Source organism: Sciurus carolinensis, chromosome 2, assembly GCF_902686445.1.
Source record: "Sciurus carolinensis chromosome 2, mSciCar1.2, whole genome shotgun sequence".
Lineage (NCBI taxonomy): Eukaryota > Metazoa > Chordata > Mammalia > Rodentia > Sciuridae > Sciurus > Sciurus carolinensis.
Window position 1 is genome coordinate 169334464 of NC_062214.1, and position 23724 is coordinate 169358187.

The following is a 23724-nucleotide window of genomic DNA, read 5'->3' on the forward strand; positions in this document are numbered from 1 at the left end:
ACAATGTTTTTCAAGGGCAAGCCAATGACTTAAGGACCTTCTACTACACTTCACTTTTTAAAGGTCCACAGCACTTCCCAATACAATTTCCTTGAGGACCAAGTCCTTATGTATGGCTCTCTGGGGGACAAACTTCTAAGCCATAGCAGTTACCTTGAGATTATAAGTGGGAATGAGGTAGAAAGGAAAGAAGATGGGAAGAAAGAGGTGTATACATAAAATCTCTCTTGACGTTTAAAACTATGTTAACATTTCACATACTCCCAAAACAAAACAACTGTACAAAAAGAAATCAGAATGAGGGGAGGAAAACAAAATTGAAAATAAGATTCAAAACATAAAACTGAAATGAACCATCTAATAAACGAAGACCATAACCACACTAACAAGGGAAAAAAAGAACCCAAGTAATTTTTTAACACAGTACTGAACTGTACCTTCAGAATAAAGATCAAAAACAGCTAAGCCTATGGTTAACTCTCACTAGTGCCTATTTTTGCAGTGCAGACATATAGATTAGCTATTCTAAAACGACTTTGCTATTATAGGATTAAGCAAATAAACATACTGTAAATAATGGCAGCCAGAATTCTCATCAATGTGGTAGAAGCTTACCAATATAAAAGAAAACAGTGTGAACCTTGTGATGATGGATGAGAAGTGAAGGCATCAGTGTAAACCAATGATGGTTTTTAATCTAGACAGAAGAGACAGATAAAGATGTGTGTGGATATATGTGTATTCTCTTACATGTGTGTGTGTGTATGCTTTTTTCCCCCTATCAGTTGAGAGGGCCTACAAGCAATAACAGTCCAACAGCAATGAGCACACTTAGCTCACATCATGATTTCCAAATGCCATTCTCTAAAAGGAACAGGAATCTTCAAAGAAATATTTTATTTCAAGGTTGGGATAAACCTGGAATATCTCACTTATGATAAAAAGCAAAGAAAACACACAATAAATGATGAGGTCAAATCACAAAGACACAGGAACTGACTTAAAGGGGATCATGTTAGCCCAACCTGGGATAATTTGCACATGAACATAAATAATGAATATAAAGTAATATAATCTAATGAATAAAATAAGTATTTAGAAGTCCACAATGAAATTAATAAGTAGTAGAAAAACGAAAGTACTTACTTATAGCAGAAAGACAATAAAATTAAAGAAAATTATTTGGGTACCATAATAGTAACAAATGACATAGGCAAGAACTATCAATGGAGGCTAATTAAAGGATAAAAGTTTGAAGAATAACAATTACAGAGTCTTAAAAAATTTCCCCACAAGATACCTACAACTTAAAAAAGGAAGTATAAATTTATAGTAACTTGGCAGGCACTACCTTAACCAAGTGATCAACATTAACATCAACAGAAATGGGACAAATTAGCATGTGCTCCCATAAGCATCTTTTCTGTGGTATTCCTGAAAAAAAAAAAAATACACGAGGTAAATTTAATCATGAGGAATATACTAAACAAACTCAAATGTAGACATATGTAACAAAATAATTGGCCTGAATTCTTAAATATCAAGGCCATGAAAAATAAAAGACCTATTCCAGATTAAAGGAAATTAACAATTAAAGAGACATGATAACTAAATCCAAATGCACAATTCAGAATTCTGTTTTACTATAAATTGGCATTATTAGCAACACTGACAAGATGTAAGACAACAGACCACTTTCATTTTGATAACTATATTTGATAAATGTCCTTGATTTTAGGAAATGCATACTAAAGTACATAGGAAAATGGCATGACTGCAACTGAATCTAAAAAAAAGTGTTATATGTATCACACACACACACACACACACACACACACACACAGAGTAGCAAGTAAGAGAGCCAAGGAAAGGATAAATTATGGAAAATGTTATTATATGGGGAATTGGGGTACATGAAATTCTTTGTACTATTCTTATAACTTTCCTGTACATCTAAAATTTTATCATAAAGCTAAGCAAAAACAAAAACAAAAACCTCACAGAAAACCAGATATTTCATAAAAGCAGAAAACAAAGATGAGAAATTTTTCCACCACTTTAAAAATAATAAAACAGTGTTTGCTGCTTCTTATTGAGCACTAAAAATATAAGTAACAATTCTCTGTGGCAGGAGATTAACCTGATAGTTTCATAGTTTGCCGCTTGATTACTCCAAACCTTGTGAGAAAAACAACTTGGCAAAGGCAGGTGGCTGGAGACAGCTATTTGCCTGCTGGAAGCATGTTGGCTCTGACCCATCTGGCAACTCTCACTGATGGAGACCATCTCTTCAGAGGCTGCCCCATGCGGGCTGCTGGAGGCAGCAGAGTCGGACAAGTCATTTTATATATCCGTATCCCTCCCAGTGGACACATGAAGAATTAGATATCCCTCCTGATGATGAAGACTGAAAAGTGTAGACTCAACTCTTCACAAGAGCAAGGTGAGAATTTCAAGAAACTATGGACTTCATAGTACATTAAAAGTTGTAAATTTAAGTGATTTGGAAAAGTTAAAAAAAAAAAAAGATTTGGCCAAGTGGGAGGGGGATTTGGCAAAACAGACTAAGAGCAATAAAAATACAGACCCTAGTGATATTTGGAATATCCAATATTTTGATATTGGAATCCTTTCCTAAAAATATAAACATAGAAAAGGCATTAAACACAAATTTAATCACTGAAGTCTCCCAATAGAACACAGGAAGAGTTTAGGAAACCTGAGATATAATCACTCAGAGGAATTATTTAGTCACTAAAATAGATGTATAAAAACTAAATAAATGTGGGGAAATTCTTAAAACAGACATAACAATATGATGAAGTAAATGTACGAACAGAATAATTAAAGTGGCTTAAAAAGTTATCTATGTACAGAGAAATGAGTCAAAATTCAGAACACTCTTGCAGCTGTAAGATGATGATATCAGTAAGTTTTTTCCTTTCCTTTATCCCCAAATTAATACTGAGGAATATGCAACTATACAAGAAAATGTGCTTAATTACTACATTAATAGTAATCCTTTGTGTCCTCCAAGTGCTGCTGAAAATTTTCACAAATAATAGAAGGTAAAAGCCATGAGGAAACAATATATACAAATACCTTTATTTAGTCTTTAAAGGTGTACTCCAGTACATATGTGAGTAATCAGGCTGCTCAAGTCCAAATCATGAAAGGTTACAAAAGAAACTTAGGAAATATTCACATAGGAAGCAAGACAGGGTTAACATTCTTTCTTAAACAAGTACACTGCACACAAATGAGAGAGTTGTGGACCAACTGCCTTAAAGCTCAAGAGCCTACCATAGTACCAAGGTTTAATAATTGACAAGAGGAGTCTTGCAAGCTTCTCTTTTGTCCAATCCTCACTGAAGTCTCATCCGTTTCTCAGGGGGACCTTTTGTGGTCACTGTCTGTTGGACATTCTTTGTGGTTTCCTTCTCCTCGGATTTTACAGTTTCTGGTATAGGTTCTGCCTCTTTCTTTGTCTGATCCACTGGACAGCAAGCGTAGTTTTTTTTTTTTTTGGAGAGGAATGAAGATAAAAAAATGAGATAAATTTAGACTATGGTTAATATGAATGGCTAGCTCTTTCAAATTCACTTTTAACTGCATATCTCAATTTCCACATTTACCTGTTCACTCAGGCACATGTACTGAGAAGCTCCATTACAAACCTAATAACCTATTATTAACTCAAGGAAATGTACAACACTAGACAAGAACACATGGCATTTAAGTCAGACATCATGTATAAACAAGATATACAATTATTCCATCAGTTTTACTGATAGTTCAATTCCTGTGAAAAAAATCACATCAAATAACCTCAGTTTTTTCATACATCCTCAATATCTACTCCTTCCACCCAAAGGATGATATTAGTATTCAGCTTTTAAATACTAGTATATCACTATCACAAATACAACACCTACTGGCAATTCAGCAGTTCTCAAAGGTTAGGAGTGACAAACTACAATGGGAGAGTCTAGGATAAAATGACCATGGCACATCTCACATGCATTAAACAGGTTGTTTGGTCTATCAAGTTTAATAAGAGTATCAGATGAAACATACCTGGAACAGGCTTTTCTCCAGATTTTTGCTGTAATTTAAAAAACAGGGAGGGGGAAGAAAGAAAGAGGAAACAGAACAGGTCAGGTCAGGTCAGCAAAGTTTTCTTCTTGACTTTACAAATCTTATTAAAATGACACCTCCATCCAAATTTGCATTATAAATAACATCATGAAGAAAAATTACTGTTCATGTACCATAAAAAAATTAATGTCATTTTCCACTTCTCATACCCCATTCCAGAAAAGACAAATCTAAAACTAAAACAGAATAAACAATCATAAAAACCCTTGAACAGCTAACAAAGCCCTCTGCTTCCACAGGCTGGTTACAATGCTTTACAAAAGTGTTTAAGTAGAATCCAATGAGAAAAATAATGGAGACTTTCAAGATATAAACTATAAGAATAATGAAATTTGAATGCAAGGATGGGAACTAAGGAGAGAAAAGAGATATTTTCGTATGAGCATAAGGCATGTGCTAAGTGTACCATTAAAAAAATTAAAGTGCATAGCGAGGCCCTAAACAACTCAGTGAGACCCTGTCTCTAAATAAAATATAAAAAAAGGTCTGGGGATGTGGCTCAGAGGTTAAGCACCCTTGGGTTCAATCCCCAGTACCAAAAACAAAAACAAAAACAAAAACAAAAAACAAAGTGCAGAGGTCAGGAACAAGAAATTCTTTAACTTGATTAGGCTCCATTGTCCAATCACACAAGTTAAATGCTCTAAAATACCTTCTTCCTCTTCAAGGCTCACAACTTACTACTCCCTCTCAGTCAATGACACTTTGCCAATCCTATGTTTAAAAGCAAAATGTCAAAACAATAGGAGGCCAACACTACTTCCAATCTCCTTTCAAACTTATACCTTTCATGCACACATGCACGCACACACATATATTTAAGTATCTCAGAAGAAAAAAATAATTTCTAAAGTTAATGCCTTCATCTGTTTTCTAAATTTCTTTCTGAATTTAGATATCCTCCCTAAACTTTCTTACCTATTCCTATGACTCAAGACTACAAAATATTCTGGTGTCACATGCTCCAGATTCATGTTGTCAACTGCCAAACTGCCTACTCCAATGGAAAATACTGTGAACATCTACATTTGACAAGACCAAAAGCTGAGCTCCATATTTTTACCCATTGTGCAGAAAAGGGTTACTGTGGAAAGCCTGAGAAAAGTCTGCTTTGCAAGATTGGCCCTTGGCTGGTACCTAGGAAGCTGAATTTTGGGGGGGTTCCCACCATTCTGTACTTATTAACAGTGGCTCACTATACCTACATTATTTGTACAATGTAATTTATGCTGAATATCCACTTTCCTTCAGAATTATGGAATTTTGGTATGTATTATACAAAGAGAACGTATATGATGAACCCCTCTCTTTCTCTACCCCAAAACAACAAAACAAAAACAAAAACCTTGGGAGCTGAGTCTCTAATGGATTTCCCAGAGCAGAAATACACAGAAGTTGCTGCATTTTTGCTGTTAAGAAAGAAGTACAGGGCTGGGGAGACAGTTCAGTCAGTAGAGTACAAGCACAAGGCCCTGGGTTCGATCCCCAGCACGGCAAAAAAAAAAAAGAAGAAAAGAAAGAAGTAAATTCTGTATAAGCTCTCATGGGAAGGAAAAAGTACAAGGAAGCCTGTACATGGAATCCTCAAGACTCTACCTGTGTCTTTTTCCTTCATGATCTGGTTGTATATCCTTACCATATCACAGAAATAATTCTCAGTCATTGAGTACAGACAGCTATATGATGACAAGTCCTGTAAGTTTTTCTAGCAAATATCCAAAATATGAGAGTGAGCAGGGGAATCCCACACACAGTCACATATCACATATCTTGCGAGTATATCAGGACTTAAATATGTCTAAAGTAATTTGGGGAACAAATAATTTTTCTTACTTTAAAGCAAGAGGGAATGTATAAAGTAACATTGAAAGGAATGAAAAATTTGAGATGGGAAAATTTTTATATAGGTACTCTGAAGCATATGAACACTGAGACACTGAAATAATGTCATTACCAACCAAAACATACACTAACTAATGTTTTCTAGTATATACTGCTGAACAAACTAGTAGAATATGTATGAGATGAGCAAAAAGAATGGGAGTGCCTTTCTGATCAAATGTAATGAAAAGGACTTGGGATAAACCTCACTGAAGTAAGACCCTACCATATTCTAGCAGATTCTAAAAAATAAAAATAAAATTTAAAAAAAATCTGAAAATATATTCAGTGCTATTCTAACTCCAGCAGTAACAATTCAACTGCAGAAAAAGAAAACATCAAAGAAGCAGTCAAGACTTCGATGTTCTCCTGTGCACCCCGATAAACACAACATGCATAGGTACCAGAAGCCCAGCTGTTAAAAACAATAGATATGGAAAAGTTAAATTCTGAGCTACAAGTGTTTAGAAGACACTTGGTAAACAGAAGTTCAGATGAGCTAAAAGTTGTCCAAGGAGACTCTGAGTAGACTATTTGCATCTTTAGGTTTAAGTTAAGCAGAAAGCTTTTTGGTAGTTCTTGAGCTAGCCATTATTTTCCTACTTTTGTTACATATTCTCTCTTTGGGAGTTAGCCATTGATCCCTGGATAGTTAGAAGAAATGTGGGGTTCAAGAAAATGGCAACATAAGTGTGTATGCTGTCAAATCTTTAAAACAAAAATGTAATATAAAAAAAAACTTACTGAAACAATCTGAGGTCTGCAATTTGCCTGAAAATAAGTGGGAAGAAGTGGTAGAAAAAAAATGAACCATGTTTAATAAATGTTGAACCAAGGGAATAGGTACCTGAGAGTTTCTTTGTTCCTTCTTTTCTTATGCAGTACCAGGGATTGAAGCTTAGGCCTCATGCGTACTAGGCAAGCACTCTACCGCTGAGCAATATCCCCAGTCCCATGCTTTTCATTATTCTATTTTTGTATATTTTTGAAATTTTCATGTTTTATAAGGTAAAGCTTTTTTGTATTAAAAGAGATAAGCCTATATCTAGCTCACCAGGATAGAATAGCACAAATGATTCAAGGCAGGGCTCTTGGCCAGAAAGAATATTCACTTACCACAGGACCTCGGAACCCAAACACAGAAGTTGCTGAATATTTTGAAGGTCGTTCAATGTAAATAAAACCCTAACAACTATGTTTCAACAAAAATCTACTGTTTTTCCTATATTATGAATTTTGGTTAACAAATAATACCTAGTCTGATTCTAGGCCTCAAACACCAGAACCACCCTTAATGCCAATCTTACCAAACCCAGCCTCCAAATTTAAGTTATCCTAATTGAAATATCTCTATCCTATGGTCACAGAATAAATTTAGGGTTTCTTCAACCTAAGTTCCCTGACTCTAAACTTCAGTCTCCTAAGCATCCCCTACACTGTTATTAGTTATCTTTGTATAATACAAAGAGACAACAGTAGTCCCTTTTATCCATGGAGGAAATACCTGCCAAGACCCCCAGTGGATGCCTTAAAATGTAGGTAGTACCAAAACCTATATATACTATATTTTCCCCACACATACCTATGATAAAGTTTAACTTATAAGTTAGGCATGATGAGATTAACAACAATAACTATTAAAATAGAACAATTACAACAATATATTGTAATACAAGTTACATGAATGTGACTTCTTTTCCAAAATCTTACTGTACTATACTCACACTTCTCTGATGTGAGGTGATGCCTACATGATATGATGAAGTGAGGTGAATGACATGGGCAATGTAACATAGTATTAGACTACTACTGACCTTCTCATGATGTCTCCTTAAATCAACTTCAACTCTGCTGTAATCAAGTTATTCAACAGCCAACAGCCTTTCCAGTAATTTTTTATATTCTTCAATCCAAACCTATTCCTAAATATGTGTAAACATCCCTTACTTCCGGTAAATGACTAAGTATCACTAATTTTAGGAGATCCCTTGTCGAAGTCTTCATATAGACTCAATGCTTTCTGGTGCAACACATTGTTCATCAGAATGTATTTATTGTTCTAATCTTCCACTTACAAATTTAAATAGCTTTTGCATCTTAATTAAGCTCTTAAACTCTGATGTTATAACTTACAGTTTGAGGTATGACAGCAAATCTAACCCAAATTTCTCTTTTCCTTACTCACATTTTCACAGATAGATCTATTATTACCATAGAGTTTAGCAATTACAGTATAAATTTTCTTTTTATTTTTTTTAAGTTGAGAATGTTCACCTTTTCACTTAAGGTAAGTACTTTACAGCTTTCTCTTTAGCATATCCATACTTTCAGCATTACTATTCTTGTGCTTTGGAGACATTAACTAAAATAAGAGTTACATGAACATAAGCATTGTGATGCAACAACAGTCAATCTGAGAACCAAGACAGCTACTAAGTGATTAATGGGTAAATAGCATACATAGTGTGTATCTACTGGACAAAGGGATGATTCATGTACTAGGAGGGACACAGCAGAATGGCATAAGGTTCCAACATCTACTCAAAACAGCATGCAATTTAAAACTTTGAATTATTAATTTCTATAATTTTCCACTTAATATTTTTAGACCATGGTTGACTATAATTGAAATTGCAGAAAGCAAACTCATATATAAAGGGGTACATTACACCCCATAACTACTCTTAAAAATCCAATAGGTCTCTACTGCCACAATAATAGAAATATCAGCTGATCACTAAAAATGACTATGAAGGAAGAGAATATTCTAATATAGTAGTGCTTTGGGGTACGCACTTAAAGCGTATACATAAAAGGGCTAGGGCTGTAACTGAGAGTGCATGCCTAGCACACATGAAGCTCTGAATCTGATGTACAGAAATATCAAAAGGCATATGTACATACATGTACATGTGTGTGTATGTATATATATATGCACACACACGGGAAAAATTTACCACTGATTTGACTTGTCTCTAATGATAATAGCTATTATTTAAATACTGCAAGTACCTCTGAATGCAGATGGAAGCTTGCTATGTTTATGGAGGTGGTAATGGGTTACAGATTTAAAATAGTGAATCCTGTTCTTTAGGAATAAACCCAAATTTTTTTGCATGGCATACAAAATCCTTCTCAACTTGACCTTAGTTCATTTTGAAGCCTCATCTTCCATTATTCTTCCCTTTCCTTCTACAAACAAGAGTAAACCCTCAACGCATTTTCGGGTTTCTCATCACATGTTTACTAACACCCTTCACCTTTCTGGTTTTCTACTACCATTTTTTAGATCAGCATTATTCAAAAGAAATATGAGTGACGCATCAATGTTTATAGCGGCTCAATTCACAATTGCTGAACTATGGAACCAACCTAGGTGCCCTTCAACAGATGAATGGATAAAGAAACTGTGGTATATATGGTATATATACACGATGGAATATTACTCAGCCTTAAAGAAGAATTAAATTATGGCATTTGCCAGTAAATGAATGGAACTGGAGAATATTATGCTAAGCAAATTAAGCCAGTCCCAAAGAACCAAAGGCCAAATGTTTTCTCTGATATGCAAATGCTAATGTACAATAAAGGAGACAGGGAGAACAGAGGTATTTTTGGATTAGACAGAGGGGAGTGGAGAGAGAGGAGGGGCCACAGGGCTAGGATAGTAGAATGACCAGATATTATAACCCTATGTGCATAGATGATTACATGACCTATGTAACTCTATATCATGTACAACCAAACAAATGAGAAGTTATACTTCATTTATGTTTGATATGTCAAAATGCATTCTACTGTCTTGTATAACTAATTAGAATAAAAATATCTATTAAAAAAAGAAATATGAGTGACAAATGCAAACAATATATGTAATTTTAAGTTTCTTAATCACATTTTTAATAAGAAATGATTAAATTTATTATATTTCATTTTATAAAATACATCCAAAAATTTTTTTTGGTGTATGTCTTTAAAATCCAGTATGTTGTACATTTACATCACAATTCAATCTGGACTAGTTGTGATTCCACACTCAATATATGTGCCCAGTGGCTATGTACTGGACACTGCATATCTAGGTATTCTTCCCTCAGGCTACTTGGTAAATACTCACTGAATAAATGGCCAACCACAACTAACCTCTTACATCCTATAGTGGATGCTCATCACCTGGCACGCAGTTATAATTCATTCATTTATTTATTCAATGAACACTGTTCCATTTTCAAATATAATTCACCAGATTTTTCTAAACTGGCTTTCTTGTCCTATGTTCCAATTTGCATCCTCTGCTCCCTTCACTACATATAACCATTCCAGTAACACATATTTCTCACTATGAAAGAGTCAGCAAAAGAGGAAGGGGAGACCTGCTCTGAAGTCATCCCACAGTACGAAAAACTTCATTTAATTTAAAACTACCTTTGAAAATTCCTATAAATAGTTTCTAGGAATAACAGTATAAACAAGCATGGGTGTACACAATCTTACAAGTTCCATAAGAACAAAAACTAACCATGAATACAACACATTCATATAATTCATCTCTTAATCACTTCACATCAAAAGTTCATTTAGTAGGATGGCAGGTGGGTTTACTATTGAGGTTTGCACTTTCCCCTCCTAAACCACACTGCAGAATTCATAACTTAAACACCAGTATGGTGTAACTCAATTATTATTCCCAATTGCCCCTTTTATCAGACCAAATCCTTCATCACAAATGTTCTATTATTTTTTGTTACAAAAGAATTCCATCATTTAAGGAGCTTAAATACCTACTATAACAGGCTAGAAAGGCAGCATGTAGAGTAAAAAGAACCTAACTTTTTTTTTTTTTTTTTTTGCAGTACTGGGGATTGAACTCAGGGCCTTGTGCTTGCGAGGCACGCACTCTACCAGCTGAGCTATCTCCCCATCCCAGAACCTAACTTTTATATTCTACTTTTGTTACAGTTATACTTCCAGTAATCTTTTGAACAAGAATATTATCAAGCTGAAGCAGTGGCTCCTCTTGGAGAGCACTCACCTAGCATACGCAAAGAATATTATCTACATGCCAGTCTTCTAGTTTGCAAGATTTAATAAGGAACATTAAATCTACTCCCTGCCACTTCCTCCATTTAGTCTTCTGATACCATTCCTTTGATTCAGAGGTAATTTTTTAACTGTTCAGAAAAACCAGTAATCTTAGATCATACTTGAAAGAGTTGTCAATTTAAACATGTATGTCAGGAAAAAGTGTCAAATTAAAATTGGCCAAACATTGTCATTACCTGCACAAATTTGGGTGGAAATTTCTGTCTAAGATCTACAAGTAAAGCATCCACACGTTGTCTCTGAAAAATAGAGCTTGGTTCTTCTTTCCTTTTGGTTTTAGGCTTGACTTTATCTATTAAAATATGAGATACAAATCAAATCATTGCCTACTTAGTTTGGTGTATCATAGTTTACAAATCTTGACCCACTTAGAAATATTCATACTTCATTGGTGTGGTGGTGTGGGTACTAGGGATTAAACCCAGGACTGCATTACCCAGCCCCAACCCTTTTCATTTTTTATTCTGAGACAGGGACTTGCTAAGTTGCTTAGGCCCTCACTAAACTGCTAAGGTTGGCCTGGAACTTGTGATCCTCCTGACTCAAGCCTCCTGAGTCACTGGGATTATAGGCATGCATCATGCCAGGCTCAAACATCATTATTTTCAATGGCTGCTATGCCAACACAATTCCCCAAATATGCTAAACACAGCACATCACAGCATATATAAAGGAGTGTTTGTTCTCTCTTACCTAAATGAAAAATTTAAAAAAAAATTTTTTTTTAATTTTTTGCAGTACTGAGGATTGAACCCAGGTGTGCTCTCCCAGTGAGCTGCATCCCCAGTCCTTTTAAATTATTTATTTTGAGATAGGGTCTCACCAAGATGCCAAGGCTGACCTTGAACTTGCAATCCTTTTGCCCTAGCATTCCAGGTAACTGGAATTATAGGAGTTCATCACTCTGCCTAGCAAATAATGTTACATTCTAAAAGTAAAGAAGCTGATATATATGTCTTTTAAAGATACCCAGTTTCAGTATAAAAACATGGGTAGACATAAGAGTTTTAAGGTTTAATGACCTAAATCAAAATCCAGATTATTGATTTGAAATTGTTTTGTATTTTAAGCATATTGTATGGTCTTTTTCCAAAAAACCTACTAGTAGCAAATAGAATAAGCATGTCTCACAAACTCAAGTTACCATGCTCAATTATAAAGATTGTGATCCACTGAACAAAACAAAAACAGAACATGAGAAGAAGAAAGAAAGAAAAAAAAAGAACCTAAAAGAAAAATTCTGAAGTTATTCACATATGAGACTTAGGCTGGTAATAGGAAGGCTATTGGGGAACTATCTCTTAATGAATGGTTCCGGGTAAGTATTACTACAAAATTCCTTAGGATAAGGTAAAATGGCCCATGGGCCAACTTCATTCAACAAAGAAAAACTTTCCAACATCAAATGCTGTTGCCTGCACCTACTAGAAAGAATTAAAATAACTATCTGAAAAATCATTTTATACAAAGGCTACCTTTCCCATAGTAATGTATTCTGAGTTGTCATGCTCAGAAAAGGAAATGCCAGAAATAGAAATATTGCTTACAGACACATTTCTGGGGGTAGGTTTTTCTGGTAAAATATGGTGAAAAGATGTTATAGTTTGAATAGAGTTGTCCCCCAAGAGATCCTGTGTTAATGCAGGAATATTCAGAGGTAAAATGATTGGATTATGAAAGCTATAACCTAATTGGTTCATCAGAGTGTGAGTAGACTAACCTTGTGGTAACTGCTGGCTGGTGGGGCTTGGCTTGAGGAGGTGGGTACTGAGGGAGCACCCTGAAAGGGTTCATCTCCCCTGCAGCACCTCCACACTCTGCTTCTCTGCAGTCATGAGGTAAACAATTTTCCTACACTACTGACCTCCAGTCATGATGTCCTGCCTCGCCTTGGGTCCAGAGCAATGGAGTTGGCTGACCATGGCCTAAATCTCTAAAACTATGAGCCAAAATAAACTTTTCCTCTTGTAAGTTGTTCTTGTTGGGTTCTTTGGTCACAGCAACACAAAGTTGACTAACACAAAAACAGTAATACTAGATAAGAACCATGGGAACTAGGGAACCTCTAGGTGATAACATAGAAGGATCAGAAGAAAGCCTGGTCATCTGGAAATGGAACTCTAAGGGCAACCCCTCAACTCCCTACTTTGAAGAGCAGAGGACAAAGGGTTCCAAATTCCAACATGACTCAACAGTTAGGTAAGCAGGAAGTATCTTTGCTTATTCTTCATCACTGTTTCTCCTCTTTATGCTCCAAATATTTTGAAACCTTAAATTACCTTCACAAAGATTATCATCTATCTAACAGATTAAATTTATATTCCTATATGAAAGTTATTATTACCACCTCTTGAATATGAATCACAAATGTAACAATGTCATCACCCTATGAAAAAGTAAAGCACACCTAGAAAACATTCACAGTTATCATAAGAAAACGACTTCTGTAATTCCAGCAATGCTGGAGGTTGAGGCTAAAGGATCACAAATTCAAGACCAGCTTCAGCAACTTAGACCCTGTCTAAAAATAAAAATAAAAAGGGTTGGAGATGTAGCTCAGTTGCAGAGAACTCCTGGGTTCAAACCCAGTATCACAAAAAAAAGAAAGAAAAGAGTTTCATCCTCAGAGGCTCAAAAACCATTTTAGAAGGGTCTACATGTCTACATACCTTGCTCTTCATGATCTTTGAAGTGCCACCAATATCCTTTAGAAGGATGATATCGACAGTATGACATAGCTTCATCAAAAGCTGACTGAATGCCATGCACTGCAGTAAGCTTGTAATAAGAAAACAAATTATAAATTTCTTACTAGGTCAACCAAAATTTATAAAAGTACATAATCACAAAATATTACATATGCAAAGGCAGTAATTTTCTATTTTTAAGAACTTAATTAAATTAGTATATAACTGGAGCTATACTTTGAATTTGTTCCACGATTTCCCAGATACCAAAATTCACATATACTCAAATTCTTTATATAAAATGTATTATAACCTACATACTTTAAATCATTCCTATATACTTTAAATCATTTCTAGATTACTTATAAGAACAATATAATGCTATGTAAATAGTTATTACAATGTATTATTTGGGAAACAATGACAAGAAAATAATCTATATGTTCAGCGCAGGTGCCTTTTTTTTTTTTGAGAATTTTCATTGTACAGCAGTTAAATCCATGGATGTGAAAACTGTGAATACAGAAGGCCAAGTGTGTATATTAGCACTGACTTGGTCTACAGTAAACAATGTTTAATACATTCTAATAGTACTTTATACCACTTACACAGAAGAGCTCCTACTTGATTCCTGGAAGTGGGGCAGCTAAATTAAAAGTTTTCTTCTGTGTTAAGAACACTTACCACTCTGGAGTTTATAACTGATCCCAAGTCTGGTGCCTGATAGATCACTCCAGCAATGATATAGTAATCAGCTAGTGGGATAACTAAAGCAGAAGGAAAACAAATGTTTATGAACCAACTAAGAACACAAACTACTAGATTTTCATAAAAAGAACAACTAAAATTTGACATTTGCCATATTAAATTTAGGCAAGGTTTGGCAATTCCTGTTTTTGTAAATTAAGTGGTACTAGAAAATAGCCATATCCATTCATTACATATTACTATGGGGCTTTGGCAATAATTGAAAATCTGTCAGAGTCTAAAGCCCACAAAGCCTAAAGAATTTACTCTTACCGCATAGCACATGCCTATAATTCTAGCAATGTGGGAGGCTGAGGCAGAAAGATTTTAAATTTAAGGCCAGCCTTGACAACTCAGTGAGACCCTGCCTCAAAATAAAAAATAAGGGCCAGGGTTGTGGCTCAGTGGTAGACCACTTGCCTAGCACATATGAGGCCCTGGGTTCAATCCTCAGTACCACACAAAAAATAACTAACTAAAATAAAGGTTAAATTATTTTAAAAAATAATAAAAATAAAAAGAGCTGGGGATGTAGCTCAGTGGTAAAGCAGGTTCAAATCCCAGTATCAAAAAAAAAAAAAAAAAATTTACTCTCTAGCCCTTTGCAGAAAAAGTATGTCAACTCTGACAAGCGCTGCTTTTCAAACAAGTACATCTAAATCATATTAAATCAGTTTAATGTGCACCTGGAGCTCATTAAAAATGAGATAGTGCATAATGCATTTCTAACAAGTTTCCAAGTATTGCCAATGCTACAGTCATTCAACCTAACTTTTGGGAGTTAAAACTTTAAAGCAAAAGACTTTGCCCCAGGGCTGAGTCCTAAGGAATATGATAGTTGCTATTTAGCCCAGTGCCATTCTAGGCAGCTTCTATACCCTGAATTCTTTCACATGGTCTTGCCTTTCTTCTAAGGTTCTCTGATTCTCTGTAACGCCTCCATTTTAAAAATAAATTGGATTCTGGAACTGCAACTTCTTTAGTAAGTCATTCTCTGAAATCAATACTAAGAGTTGTTTGTAAATATCTTGATGAGGGTATCTAATTGGGAGCTGTAGCGGACATAGCACTATCTGGTCTCTTATTCTACTGGTGTTTAGAAAGTCATCATTGGGCATGTTGTAAAAGTCCCAGTGTCCAAGCATATGACCAGTGGCTTTTTAAACATTTCCTAAGAGAGAGTTTTGCCTGCTGTATCAGCTTGCCCAGACAAAATGTACAACTTGAGTATGCAGGCACCTTCTTTCCTTCTAGGAGTCTGGAATTCTGTGGAGGATTCCTCAAAATATATTCTGGATCCAGAGTCTCAAATGGGTTTCTCTCAGCAGACACAAACATGTGACCACATCTCACTAGTGAATGGAAAGCATACTTAGTGTGTGTTTCCTCACAAGAGGGAAAGCACAGAAAATTTACATGTGGATTCCTATAGACCCTACCTGATAACATCTTTTTCCATTACTAATCTGGTTGTGCATCCTTACTGTACAGTCATTACAAATCTTGGCCATGAGTACAATCACATGATGAATCTGATGGGTCCACCTAGCAAAGTACTAAAAATTATGTGATCCTGGGGACCCAGCAAACAGAACTCAATCCAAAAACAATAAGAAATAAACCAAGGTATTTTTAAAGAAAATAATGCCTGCAGTTTATACACCTTACCTTGAGCAGGGGACTGCCGCTGTTGCTTCCGAATGATGAAAAGAATGGGCTCCTGAGCATGTAAAAGGATGTACTCAACTCCAACCATCTGACTAAAACAGACAAACCCAGGAATCTCTGAATGCCCACGACGTTCTATCTAAAAGAATGCCTACGACGTTACTATCTAAGAGTAGCAACATTTTACATAGGATTAAAACTGCCTGTGTTTGGTGTTAAAACTTGGCAGTTAAATATAACTGGCTATTTTCCCAGGTAGGTGATAAAAAGTTAGATTGTTTGTTTGTTTGTTTTGTTTTTATTTTTGGTACCAGGGAGTGAACCCAGGGGAGCTTAACCACTGAGCCACATCTCCAGTCCTTTTTAGTTTTTATTTTAAGGTAGGGTCTCATTAAGTTGCTTAGGGCCTGACTAAGTTGCTGAGGCTGGTTTGAAATTACAGTCCTCCTGCCTCAGCCCTGACTGCAAGCCACTAGGATTACAGGTAAAATTTGTTTCTTAAGCAACAAAATTGTTCCTACAAAAATTCACCATGGGGCTGGGGAGATAGCTCAGTTGGTAGAGTGCTTGCCTTGCAAGCACAAGGCCCTGGGTTCGATCCCCAGCACCAAAAAAAAAAAAAAAAAAAAAAAAAAATTCACCATGAATTTAAATCTAAGTATTTCAGCCAAAAAAGTAAGTTGAAAGTATCTTTTTCAAAAAGGCATTCAAAATACTATGGTGCTTCCTAGTCAAGAAGACCTATAAATATACATAAAAAAATATAAAAATAAACAAAATATATAAAAATAAACATGAAGACCCTACTGTATATTTTACCCAAACAGAAAACATCAAAAACCATATCCTCACTCTCTACACATTTTTTTGACCTGCCACAAAAAGCCATTCAAAATGCCATAAAAATTTAATTTCATAAAAGCCACCCCCATGATACTTTGGGGACAGATGAAGAATTATACAGTTTCAGAAATGTTTGTAATAGAAATAAATTCTTGATTATTTTGCATCCTAAGTCTAAAGAATATTGCTCTGAGTTTAACTAAAATTATATTTTCTTTGTTATACAAAAAAAAATCTATTACAAATCAGGAAACATTAAATTAGATTTAAAGGGGCAATAATCAAGATTATATGATTGAGAGGAAGTTGCATTGCTAAAAACACACATCAGAGCAACATCTAAACTTGTTATTATTTTAAATAGACATTATTGAGTTATTTAGAAAAGACTTATAAGTTACAAGTGACTACTAATAATTTCCTTGAATGTCATATTTATACAAATGCAAACAAAATTTCAGTTTCTCTACCAAATATTCTACACTGTACTTCATGATCCAGGGCTTGAAAGAATTGTGCACTGCAAAATCTCTAGTTGGCAAAGATGCTACCTTCTTAAAATAACTTACTTCAAGTGTTCTAATGTTAGCCTCTGCATTTTGACCACTTCATTATTACATGTCCTGTCATAAAAAGGATTACTTCTTTCTGAAAAGTAATCCAGGACGCTACCACTGTTCAAATGGGGATCCAAGAGCTGTCAACCCAAGAGATTCCCAGCAGATTATCTACAGGAAAAAAAAACATATAATAATAAAGAATTAGAAAAGCAAAAGAATCCAATCCAAGAGACATCCTTATGCATCTACTGTAGCAGGCACTATTAATATAAGAATAACATGAATACTAATCTATGTACTTAACAGAAGAGACAAGTATGCAAGAAAACAATGACAACACAAAATAAAGCATCAGAATATCTTAAGTATTAGAATGAAAGTATGGATAAATGAGTTTTGAAAGCACAGAGGAGGGATAAGAATACCTAGGGAAAAGATTTTTCACTGAGGGGAGGTGGACTTTAGCTCTGTTATGTGATGGTAAACAGGGAATCACCACGGGGAAAAGAGTAAAGTGATTACAAGCAGAACAGAGAAAGGTATGAAAATATACATATATGTTTAATATACATATATTTTTACTTACATGGTAAATACACGTATATGTAAAATATGTTTAAAGAATAATCTGATTAAGTGAAGAAGCATTAAGATTAGAGATCTAGAAAGTTCTTTTTAAAAAAGTGGAAATCCTATCAGACATGGTGGCACGCCCTTGTAATCCCAGTCACTCAGAATGCTGCAGTAGGAGGATCACAGGTTTGAGGCCTAGGTAACTTAGACCCTGTCTCAAAATGAAAAAGAAAAAAAAAAAAAAAAAATGACATGGAGCTCCGCAGTAAAGCACCCCTGGGTTCAATCCCCAATGTCTCCCTGACAAAAAAGGGGAACTACTGAGTTTTTATTTGTTGGCAAATAATTCAAAATTTTCAAACACATCCACAGTCAACAGTTTGAGATCTCTCAAGAGGAACAATAAGTTTGGAAGCTATTATGTAGACAAGATGATAATGGTGTAAAAATCAGGGGGCAGTTGATTAAGTAAAATTCCCTTCTTATAACCACATTGTTTCATATTCCAGAGTATTAATTAAATTTTAAAAAGACATAGTAAATAGACACCTTGAATGAGTGAGCTTTTATTGTCTATTGGCTATGACAAACAGGACTAAATCAAGAACATCAAAATACCAGGCATGGTGGCACACGTCTATAATCCCAGCACTTGGGAGGCTGAGGCAGGAAGATCCCAAGTTCGAAGTCAGCCTCAGCAACTTAGTGAGGCCCCAAGCAACTTCATGAAACCCTGTCTCAAAATAAAATATAAAAAGGAATGGGGATGTGGCTCAGGGGTTAAGTACCATGAGTTCAATCCCTGATACCAAAAAAAAACAAAAAAAAAACCTATATAATACCAGTTGAAAAACTTCAGCATCTGCTTCAGGTATCTTTGAAGAAGTCAGAAGAACAAATTCAAGGTGACAAGCAATTCTGAGCAAAATTAATCAAATGAAAAAGTTCAAATATTTTTTAAGTAAAAATGTAAAATGTGCTTTGTGTGTTGAAAATACAGGAAGAGACAAACAGATGAAGTATGCTAATGACCAAATAATTAGTATAGACCACTTAGCTAGTTCATCATAAATACATCATGCCATAACCAAATATAGAACAGAACAGGAAATAACATTTTCTGAAAATGACATTTTTTCTATTGAAAGGCAACTTACGATAATCATTACTCTCAGTTTTAAATTCAATGGTTCAATTATTAACATAGTTTTACTTATAGCAAAACGAATTACACACAGATTTTTAATTTCCTTAGGAAATTGTCTCTTTTTCTCCCTAAAAATGTTTCTTGTGTCCTTAACTTTGTAAGCATTGTTGCTGTCTTCTCTACCAGGCTCTCAAAATTTCAAATCCTTATCTATTAATTCTCCATAATTGTTGGTAGGTAGGATCTATAATTATACATACTAGATTATATATGTAAAACAGTACACTGTAATAGCCAAATAAATTGTCAAATATGATGATAGTGGTGGTAGCCTTTTCTCTGTCCTACAGCAATTTTTGCACATTTTTGTTATTAATACTCGTAACTCAGAAATATAAATGTGTTTCCATTAAATTGTGAGTTTTTACTCATCAACAACTAGTACAGGACCTGATACACAGTAATGAGCAAAAGCTTGTAAGTTCACAACTGAAGGCCAAGGACAAGTATGCTTTACTAATCATACATCTTTATCAATTCACTAACACAGACTCCAACATTCGAGGACGTGCATCTTCAAAATGGCTGATATTAAGAGTATGGGCTATGGCTGGAAAATAACAAAATTATCTATTTCCACTAGGAAATTGTTACTGTCCTACTCCAAACTACCTCCTAATCACCACATATTACAGAAATGGCCTTCTAACAGATTTCTCTAATTCTACCCTTGTCTTCCTTCAATGGTTTCAGCAGCAAACGTGATTTTTGTTAGGAAAAAAAAAAGTCAGAATATGTCATCCCTCTAGTGAAACCTTCCATGACTCTCCATTTTACTCAAAGGAAAAGCCAAAGACCTTACCCCAGCCTATGATACCTCTCTAATCCAATCTCCTTCCTACATCCTCTCTACTTCAACTCTAGCCATACCAACATTCTTGCTCTAAGATACACTTCTATCTTAAAGCTTTTACTATGACCCTAACAAATCTAAATAAAAAGTAAAACATCACAAAAACTAAATATCTGAATATAGTCTTATGGAGTAAATGTCATTAGCAAAACTACATAGTGACATACTTGAAGTACGGTATTCTAACAAACTGAAAGTAATGAAATTAGGCATTTGAAGTAATCACTTATAATGAGAGACAAACAGGTAAAAACATGATCCAGAAATCTGACGATCACTAAAGAAGTATAAATAAGTCTTCTAGTCCTCAATTTGATTAATATAGAAAAAGGAATCTCACAAATACTTCAAAAATCAAGTATAAGGATGGACTGTATAGAGGAAAAAGGGGTGCGGGGGGGAGGAAAAATAACAGAATGAGACAAACATCATTACCCTATGTACACATATGATTACACAAATGGTGCAACTCTACTTCATGTACAATCAGAGAGAAACAACTTTTTCTCATTTGTGTACAATGAATCAAAATAAATTTTTAAAAAATCAAGTATATACTCCCCCCCCAAAAAAAAGTCCTCATGCCACCCAAGGTCAAGAATTAAAACATCTCACCTCCATATATTTATTCACTAACTGAACAAATATTTGAATATCTCTACAGTCTAGCTGTGAAAAAGAAACAATCCTGCCCTCAATAATTAGCGGGTGTTCAATGGAAGGTATTACAAACTCAAAAATAAAATTTACCACAGAAGGTTGGGGTTGTGGCTCAGTGGTAAAGCACTTGCCTAACATGTCTCGGCATTGCATATAAATAAATGAATAAAATAAAGGTCCATCAACATCTAAAAAAATTTTTTTTTAATTTACCACAGAAACATTTCATGTCCAGACACCCATGGGGTATGAACTCAAGAATAAGGTGGCCCCACAGAAACATATGAGGGAAGAGACAGTCTTTTTAACAAATGGTTCTGGGAAAATTGATTATCTATATGTAGAAGAATGAAACTAAACCTTATCTCTCACTCTGCACAAAAATCAACCCAAAATGGATCAAAGACCTATGATTACACCAGAAACCACGCCACTCCTAGAAGAAAACATTTTGTCAACACTCCAGCATACAGGAACAGGAAACAACTTTCTCAATAGGACCCCTAAAACTCAGGAAATAATGCCCAAAGTTAATAAATGGGATGGCATCAAATTTAAAAGCTTCTGCACAGCAAAGGAAACAATTGTGAATGTGAATAGGGAACTACAGAATGGGAGAAAATCTTTGCTGGCTACTCTTCTGACAGAGGATTAATATCTAGGTTATATAAAGAACTGAACACCAAAAAAAACCAATAAATGGGCAAATACACTTCTCAAAAGAATAAATACAAATGGCCAACAAATATATGAAAAATTGTTCAATTTCATTAGCAATTAAGGAAATGACAATCAAAACTACAGTGAGATTTAATCTCACACCAGTCAGAATGCCAGTCATCAAGAATACAAATAATAATAAATGCTGGAAAGGATGTGGAGAAAAAGGAACACTTTTACACTGTTGATGGAATTGTAAATTACTACAACCACTATAAAAATCAGTATGGAAGTTCCTCAAAAGACTAGACAGGGAACCACCATTTGACCCAGCTACACCACTCCTCCATATTTATCCTAAAGAGTTAAAAAGTCTTTCTACTACAGTGATACATGTTTAAAGGAGCACAATTCACAACGGTCAAACTATGGAATCAGCCTAGATGTCCATCAATGGATGAATGGATAAAGAAAATGTGGTTTATATACACAATGGAATTTTACTCATCCATAAAGAAAAATAAAATTATGTCATTTGCAGGAAAATAGATGGAACTAGAGATTATTATATTAAGCTAAAGCAGCCAAACACAAGTCAAGGGTCGTTATGTTTTCTTTCCTATGTGGAAACAAAAGAGGAAAAAGGAAAAGGGGGGGGCATCTCATGAAAATCAAAGGGAGATCAGTAAAACGGGAAAAGTAACAGGGGTGGGAGGCGGCGAGGGAGGGAACGTGCTGGGGAGTGATATTGACCAAATTATATTGTCATATTGTGTGCATTACGAATGTGTAACAACAAATCCCACCATTACGTACAATTATAATGCGCTGATTTAAAAAAAAAAATGGGGAAAAATAAGGTGACCTCAAGACAAGTTCCAAGATATCAATCAAATCGTCAGCTCATTATACCATCCCCCTCTCTGCCCAAAGGCCACCCTTCGCCCCGATACAACAGCCCCAAGAATGCTGCAGAGATGGATATGTAGAACAGTACTGCAGTTCTGAGGGCTCAAAGCCCAGGGCTGCCTCAAATCCCTTCCCTTCAACGCTTTTAAAAGACCCGTCAAGAACTGAGGAAAAACTCTTCGCCAGATTAGAGCCTTGGGTCGTCCACAAAAAATCATTCAAAAGAATTTGAGAGACCTGACAAAGGACTCTAAACCTTGTCCCACCAGCTACAAACCCCCAAACCAGTACCCAAACAGGGAACAAAGTATTAACAGCATAAATCACCTCGGATATCCACCGCCGCCATGATTGCAGAAGCGCTCGTAGATTCTCTTTCCGGCGCAGAGTAAACGTAATAACTATTACGACAAAATGTGCGGGTTGAATACCTTACGGATGGTGAGGAGGGACATTAAGAGTCCACAAGGGGGTTGGCGGGGAGAAAATTGCACTAGAGGCGCGAAGCCCAGAAGACAGGGCAAAGCAGCGGCGAGGCCGGGAGATGGGCGGGGAAGAAGGGGGCGTGGCTCAGCGGTGGTAGTCGGAGCTAGCAGCGGCGGGGTGGTAGAAGGGTGGAACCCGGCAGTGGGAGGGGACGGGGAGCTGAGGGGCGGGGCCGGAAGGTGGGCGGGGCTGGGAGGTGGGACCGGGTCAGTGGTGGTAGCCCAGAGCAGAGAGCGGAGGGGTGGTAGAAGGGTGGAACCCGGCAGTGGGAGGGGACGGGGAGCTGAGGGGCGGGGCCGGGATATGGGTGGGGTTGGGAGGTGGGACCTGGTGGTAGTCCGGAGCAGAGAGCGGCTGGGCGGTAGAAGGGTGGGACCCCGCAGTGGGCGGGGACCGGGAACTGAGGGGCGGGACCGGGAACTGAGGGGCGAGGCCGGGAGGCGGGAGCCCACCGGGTAAAGGGGGCAGAAAGGCTGGCAAGCAGCTGCAGCGAGAAGCTGAAAGGTGAGGTAAAGAAGGGTCCAAGACTGGGAGGACTACTGGAAAAAGACTTGGGAGACTTACAGGGAAAAGGAGGTTAAAGCGGGGACCGCTGCAGGTTCATCACCGAGGAATTAGAAAATTTATTCTTGATCTCCCAGGACTGTCAAAAAGATAAATTCTGATGCTGCAGAGTTAGAAGTGGGAGCCACCCTAGTTTCACGTGTATCCAATGAGCTGTTAGATGTA

At 36.1% G+C, this 23724-nt stretch overlaps 1 protein-coding gene across 1 annotated transcript; it reads right to left on the minus strand.

Annotated features, from left to right (window-relative positions):
- Nucleotides 1-3082: 3082 nt before the first annotated feature.
- On the minus strand, nt 3083-23057 carry Med6 (mediator complex subunit 6). Its single transcript, XM_047541919.1, is given in 9 exon segments — nt 3083-3496; nt 4078-4105; nt 11319-11434; nt 13812-13920; nt 14514-14596; nt 16245-16336; nt 17657-17771; nt 17774-17815; nt 22837-23057. Coding segments are annotated over 9 exon segments (738 nt in total). The 5' UTR covers nt 22859-23057; the 3' UTR covers nt 3083-3365.
- Nucleotides 23058-23724: the final 667 nt, after the last annotated feature.